At 44.0% G+C, this 7398-nt stretch overlaps 1 protein-coding gene across 2 annotated transcripts in view; it reads right to left on the reverse strand.

Annotated features, from left to right (window-relative positions):
- Positions 1-6799, reverse strand: part of NDNF (neuron derived neurotrophic factor) — a 43548-nt gene extending 36749 nt beyond the window's left edge. The window contains exon 1 of one of the 2 annotated variants that reach the window (XM_030923883.1): positions 6674-6799. Coding sequence is in view for 1 of the 2 variants with exons in the window: in XM_010361786.2 (XP_010360088.1) it covers positions 5736-5761 (26 nt within the window). In the remaining variant the exon portion in view is untranslated. Of the gene's footprint in view, positions 1-5735; positions 6358-6673 lie in introns of those variants that run through there. The other variant, XM_010361786.2, reaches the window with a different exon arrangement.
- Between the last annotated feature and the right edge of the window lie 599 nt (positions 6800-7398).

The raw sequence follows: 7398 nt of genomic DNA on the forward strand, positions 1-7398 counted from the left end.
ATAAAATGCATAGCATTCCACATGGCAATGCCCACAGACTTAGTATCCCTATGACTTGCACGCAAAAGAGTCATCAAAGCCATCTCTGAGGTGTCTACGGATTACTATGGTTTACTTTTCACTACAGCATAATATAAATTATAACCATCTACACTCCAGAAGTCACCATACACTTGTAGCAGCTAAATTGGAGAAAGTAATCCTAAATAAATCAATCAGGCCCTTTTACACTAGCTTTTCTCTCTTAAACACAGTATTTTCAAGTAAGTACCACAACACTACCCCCAACTGTCTGCCAACAGTTTGCCAACTGCCAGGATAGGGCATTGTCTGTCTTGTATACACCAATTTGTTCATAGTCCCTACATTGTAAATTTTAAAAACAGTCATGGTGATTTCAAAAACAAGATATCATATTTTACAGGTCTAATTATGAGTTCAGATTTCACTGCTTATTTTGGAAAATGTTAAATTTCAGTCTCCTATTTTATTACATCTGTGTATACAAGGGCATTTCCTCAGAAGACAAGATATGGTGATTTTCAGTTGTTGATAAAACACATATTTGAATATAGTCCATATTTCTGGCTATGTTTTTAGATTGTGGAATATATGTTCTCAGAGTACACAGCTGGAAGAAGAGGGTGTTTACCTTGATTTCCTCTTAGAGAGAAGAAACACTGACAGAAACTTGTACAGTCTCCATTTACTTCAGCTGGTCACCACTATTTGTGATATTACCTGAAATCATTCCAGTTAGAAAGCAAACGTGCATGCATGTTGTGAACTGTTTTTATAATTTGGTTTTTATATTTAAAAGTCTCCACACTATGGAGGCAGTGTCTAAGAGTCCTACTCAAATGAGTTGATTCTCAATCATGCGTAATCATATTTTTATTGAGTACCCTCCAAACTTTATATAATCTTACCATTATTCCTAAAAATGTTTTTCTTTTAACTATAAAAAAGACAGAAAATTATTTTAAAAGAATTGAAAGAGACATTTGATAAATTATATTTATGCTACTACCTCTAGCCATATTTTTCTTTTTTAAAGAAAAGATGCATTTCAGAGATTTCATAAGTGAAGCTAAAAATAAATACTTCAGAGAAATATATAAAATATTAATTGTGTCATGTTCAAATTCACTACAGAAAAAATTAACAAGTGAAATCCAAGACCTATTAACTAACTTACTAAAATAAATCAGTTTCCAAAGGATACGGAAATTATTGAAAGAATAATGACATACAATATTGGAAGTTTCTATACCTTTCTCATAAACTTGAGGTTTGTGGACTTTAAAGTGAAGTTTAAATCAAAGTTAACTCAATGAGTTCCTTGAAAAAAATTGGCATTGTAATAGGGCCCAATACCCAGTTGTTCTGTGGCCAAATTTGTCTCTTTATCCCAAAGTGAAGAATCTACAGACACATTTTGCTAGCTTGCTTTTATACCACACTGATCAAATTTGTTATCCTAAATTTTTAAAATCAAAACAAGCCACAACTTTTTTTTATTGGGGGAATTAACATTATATATTACATGTTTTCCAAATATTTCAAAAGACTAAAATTCATGTGTTTGTTGGTTTGCAGTTTTTATAAAGTACCAGAAGGAATGGGAAAGATGTAGATATTGCATCTTTGGGTTGTGTGTTTAGGAAGGAAGCAGCCAAGGATACACCTGCTTTTGGCACTGGCTTAGGCACTGGAACAGCAAATGCCAGGTGTCATCTCAGAAGAGGCAAGAAATACGTGAAATACACACAGTCAAGCAAACAGACTTACATTGAAATGGTGTGATTTTCAACAAAAATATAACTGAGTTTATGGTCAACATACCACCAGGTGATTCAATAAAATATTAGCATTCTTGTTTTTCTGTCTCATACTACATGATTATTTTTTAACAACAGCAGCAAAATATTTACTTTTTTCTAGGAGGAAATTAACATGGAAGCATGACTGCATGCATGCTAAGTGTCATGTAATATTACATTTGTTATACAGTGGAAAAATACAGCAGAATTTATCCTAACTTCAGGGAATAAAATACAAAGTATTTTAAAATAGAGTATTTAAATACTGGAGGATTTGATTTTAAAATCAGCTTTCAAAGCAAAGATTTCGTATGGTTTACTATTTACTATCAACCACGCTGTGGCTTCTATTAAATGATTATGAGCCCACAGGGGAAGAATAAATTATGTTCTTTAGAATAATCATTCTAAAACATTTAGAGGTTCTAGATATTATTTCAGAGTCAAATGAATTAGTTGAACTATTTTGTTGGTTATATTGGGTATCCCTGCCTTTAACCCAATACAGATGACTATGAGACATACTTTCTTCCAAGTGATTAGCTGATGGCGACTGACTCTGGCAAGGTTCAGCTGCTACTATAGGTGTATGGCTCCCCAAAGCAAGACCTGACAGGAAGGCAGGAAGCAAAAAAGTGAGAGAGAGCACTGCTTGGTCACTATCGACCACCTTATCATGGAGAAACTAAGGAAAGGAGATTAAAATAATTTTAATTAGCACATATGATGTGGAATTCACACTCTGTTTCTATGCTCTTGGTTGATTCTGTCATCATTATTCCATTTCCAATATCTACTCATCCATCATACCAAAATGGTATGTCCTAACAACGACAATAAAAACACAATCAGTTTTAAAATAAAAATTCTGACCTCTAGATAGGCTGAAGAGAACTGCTATAGAAATAAATATTTTATTTCTAACTTTCTCCCCTTCATGTCAAATAATTTAAGAGTTTTAAAATACATTTTTTTCCCCCTTCCGCAACAGAGTCTGGTCGATAAATCCAAGTGAGAAAACTAAAATCTGAAACAGCAAGGTTCATGCAGCCAACTGGAAGTGTCTCTACATTAAGCTGACAACTGACCCACTGTGGCTATTTTCAAGGTAGCATTCCATCGGCCTGATACTGGCAATGTTGTGACAACAGTCTTTACTCTTTAACATTCATCCTTTACTATGTGAATGCTAAACAGACCCAGGACAAATAAACTGAGGGTGGGGGCTTCTCTTATCCTTAGAAGGATATTTTTCAATTACATATTTTGTTACATCTTAAGAGATAAAAGCTGTATCTGCAAGTGATTAAAAGATGTTTTATATTCATGGTTTCATTTCTGCTGAAATAAATGCGTAATTTAAACCACACATAATTCATAGCAATTTAGGCCTATTACAGAGTTCTAGCTTCTTTTTTATGATAGTTACTGATTAAAACAGAGTGTTACTGCCACACTAAGCCTAAGTCTTTGACGTACAGGTTTAATGAATAAAATGTCCTGACACAAAAATGAAAGCAATAATGGAGACAAGGCTGCAAGCTGTTATGTTTCAAGTGTGTGGTAAAGATTAAGGGCATTCACTGAAGTGATGAACTGTGCAGAGAAGGACTTTGTAATTTCTTTCTTTAAAGGAAGAAGTAAAGGAGTTTTTAGAGAAATCTGAAATAGCACTAATTTCTCTAACTCCTAGGCCCCTCATTCCCAGTTGTCCCTCTCTCCCCTCCAAGAATTTAAACTCGTAAGAGTCACTTTTGAGGAATAAATGATGGGGTATTTTAATATAATCCTGAATATAGGTTTAGATTGAAAATGGGAATTGGGACCATAATTAATTATGTTGCCAAGTTTTTTAAACTTTAAGAAGACAGATGGAGGCAAATGACATTTTATGACAGTGCAACCTTCTAAAAGTTCATAGATTAAAACTTTGGTAAAACAACAGCATCTTTTTTGACATTTGATTAATCCCATATGCAGAATGACTGAAGAATTAATACCGTTTTGGTGTTTTCACTTTCTGAAACCACTGTAATAAGAGACTGACATAAACTCGAACCCAAGTATATAAACACAGTCTGAGCGAGGGTTGCGGCCTTATTATTACTCTTAACAAACAATAATGAATAATCATACCGATCGCCCTCACCACACTCTGCTTTATATACATATTCCCTCTCGGATCCATCCATCACTTCTTTCAAGATAATGAAACAATTCAATCCCATCAAATCCCCCGCAACCGCTCCCTCGGGGAGGGATGTTTTATCTCTACTTCTGCGAGCCCAGGGAGGATTTTACTTGTTTGAAGGGGGCGGAGAATAGAGCGGGGTCCTATTTATTTCCATTGATGACTCCCCTGGTTCTCACAGGCGCTCAGGGACCGGGTGGGAGGAGGAGAGGAGGAGGTGCGGAGATTCCCTCCGTCAGAAAAGAAAAAGGGTTCAGGAAGCGAGGCAGGAGGAGGAGGGGTGGAGGGGGGAAAGAGAGGGTAGTGTGTTTGGGGAGAGCAACAACTAAATGAAAAAATAAACTCTTCTTTGTGATTTAGCGGGATCGACAGATGAGAAGCAAATTTATCAACCCAACCAAGTTGCTAAAAAGAACTCTGTAAATAAATTTAAAGAAAAGAAGAAGGAAAAAATATAACAACAACAAAACCCAGGCATATACTCAGGTTCATTTCCCGCTCAAGGTCTTGGTTTTAGGGAGCCACCCGTACCCAAGAGCAAGAAATGGACAGCGCCCGGAAGGGGGCCGGGAGGGGAACCGCGACTTGGCCGGAGGGACAGCTCAGACAGCGTAGAGGTGCCCGCGGCAAACTCCGAGAAGCTGGTGCGGGGCGGGTCCGGGGAACTAAGGGGAGCTCTCACGCCTGGGCCTGGGATAGGGTGCGGGAAGAAAGGGGAACCGAGAGCGCACAATGCAAAGAAACCGCACCCCAAATTCAGCAGTTTGCAAAGTGCCTCCAAGAAAACAGCTGGGACCTGGAATCACTCGTTCGGACTCCTAGGTTGTCCCGGCCGCGGCGACTCGGCTCAGGAAGAAAAGTAGCGCGGGTGAGAGCGAACCCCAACTCACGCACAGACGGGACGAGGGCACGAAGTCGAGTCTCCGGGCTCGGGGCGGAGCGGGCGTCACCTCGGTGGCCGCTCTGCTCCCCGGAAGAAAGTATGAGCCGGTCCCAGGCCACCTCGCTCAGCCCAAGGAAGTTTCTGTAACGATGCTCGCCTACCACGCAGAGGACACATGAGGAGCCAGAGCGGCTGGGGGTCGGGCCAACTGAACTCCTGGCCCCGGCTGCGCAGCTCCCAGACGCCCACCAGGAACTCGCGCGCTGCCTGGACCTCTAGCTTTTCGCCCCACAGGCAGACGCCCTCTGCAAAACCGCAGTCCCGCAGACTTTCCCTAGCGGCTGGCGGAGGGCATGAACCTGAAAGAGGGAGACAACAGCCCTCTTGGCAGGCGGGCAAAGTAAGTGTCTAGGCTAAGTCCGGGATAAAGGCTCCGCGACTCCCCGGACCCCACCGCACCCCGAGATCCCCGGTCCCAGGTCTTCCCCGCCCTTGCGCTGTCTGTCCAACTCCTCACATCTCTCCGGGCCGCCCAGCTTCGACAGCAGCTAAATTAAAAACAAACAAACAACAAAAACAAAACAAAACAAAAACAAACAACAAAAACCAAACAAAACAAAAACAAAAACGAGAGAAACCTGCTCCTGTCCCTCATGCCCTCAGTTCCTACTGATAGGGCGCCCTTGAGAAGCTTATTGGGCCCTGACGATTTGAGGGCGCGCGCCTCGAGCCCCCATCTCACATGACCCTTCGGGCGTGAACGCTCCTTGTGCTAGGTCTAGGGGTGGCGGGCTAAAGCGTCAGGGCTCTGGGGCATTGCTTTCCTCTCCCCACTTACCTTAAAAAGATCTGTTTGTTTTTCATAGGGAAAAGAGGAAAAATCCCTCACCGAGGTGTGGTGTGCGAAATAGTCCACGTCCCCGGACCCTGCCAAGATGCTAAGCACCAATATTCAGGAACTAGAAGCCTGGAGGGCGGGGACGGAGGCAGATAAAAGAGAAAAATTCAATCCGCTGAAGTATCCCAACTTTGCAGTCTGCACAGCAAACTTCAAAGGCGGGCGAGGGCGGGCGGCGGGCGGCTGCAGAAGTTGCTGCGAAGTGGAGTAGGGAGCCGCGCGGGGCTGGGGAATCCCGGGGCAGAGCCTGGAAGCCGCGGGAGGTCCTTTTAAACGGCCGGGAACGTTCGGGGGCTGGGCGGCGGGAGGATGCCGCAGCGACCCGCGGGGCTGGCGCGGGCTTCGCGGGCGGCCGCGAGTCGCACAGGCGCCTTGCTGGAGCGCCGCGCTGGGTGCGGGTAGAACCGGGCGCACGGGGCGGCAGCGGCGGTGGCGGGTGCGCAGCTCAGTTAGCTCCGCTCTCTCGCGGCTGGAAGCGGGGAGTGTGTGTTCGCTCCAGAGTGTCACCGCTGAAGCCTGGAGTCTCTTCTCCTCCCAGCCCTAACCCCTCCCGCCTCACCGCTGCCCGCCCGCCCCCTCCCTCCTCTGCCCGTTGCCTCCCCCTCCGTCCCTCCTTCTCTCCCTCCCGCTGCGCGCCAGCGCGCGCGCACGCACACACACACACACACAGACACTCATACACATACACACACACACACACAGACACTCATACACATACACACACTCACACACAGACACCCTCTCCCTCCTTTTCTCTCTCCTTGTAGCCCTCCCTCCCTCTCTTTCTCTCACACACTCACCACCCTGCTCCGCAACCCAGCGCTCCCCAAACAGGACCCTCGCGGGCGGCATCGCAAGGGACACACTGCTGTCCTAACCTCAGTGCCACTCGGGGAGAATGAAGGAGGCCCACCGAGTCCCCGACAAAGCTGCAAAATCCAGGAGACGCGCACGCGGGACCATCACACTGTCAAGGAGACCGGGGTGCACAATAGAGGGAAACTCTGGGGTTGATTTGGGGGCAGGGAGGGGGACGTGTTAAATCCAGAAGGTTGGTGGTTGGAGGCGGAAAGCAGAGTGTGCAAACTGTGCATTCATGTCCCACTTTTCACCCGAACGCCTGCCTATCACAGCCTTCACTCAGAGAGCGCTTCCCCCTCGGCGCAGACCGAGCCTCCTCCGGTTTGAAACTCAGCAGCTGTTTTAACAATTGAAAAGCGGCCCTACAGGACCAGTGAAACTGAGCAGAGTGTGTGAAGCCATTAAGACTGACTAGGTAATTATGATAAGAAGTTACCTAATTAGCAACCTGGCCTGGGCTTAGGAAAACCAAGAAAAAAAAAAGTACCGATTGATTTACTGATCTCATTTTTGCAACTGAGAACCTGATTTCCTGCAAACCTGATTTTATATGAGTTCTAATAATATAAAATTATTTATTAAGATATAGTGTCAGTATTGAAAACACTAGTTCTGTTATTGCCACAATGAAATTAAGATAGATAAGATGAAAATCAGCCTTACCTCGGTCATATTAAGAAAGAACTATGTTCTTTTTTGTTAAATAGCTGGTCACAGAGGGTGGACCAATGCAGCTCCTAAA

The sequence above is a fragment of the Rhinopithecus roxellana genome, chromosome 2 (assembly GCF_007565055.1).
Source record: "Rhinopithecus roxellana isolate Shanxi Qingling chromosome 2, ASM756505v1, whole genome shotgun sequence".
Taxonomy (NCBI): domain Eukaryota; kingdom Metazoa; phylum Chordata; class Mammalia; order Primates; family Cercopithecidae; genus Rhinopithecus; species Rhinopithecus roxellana.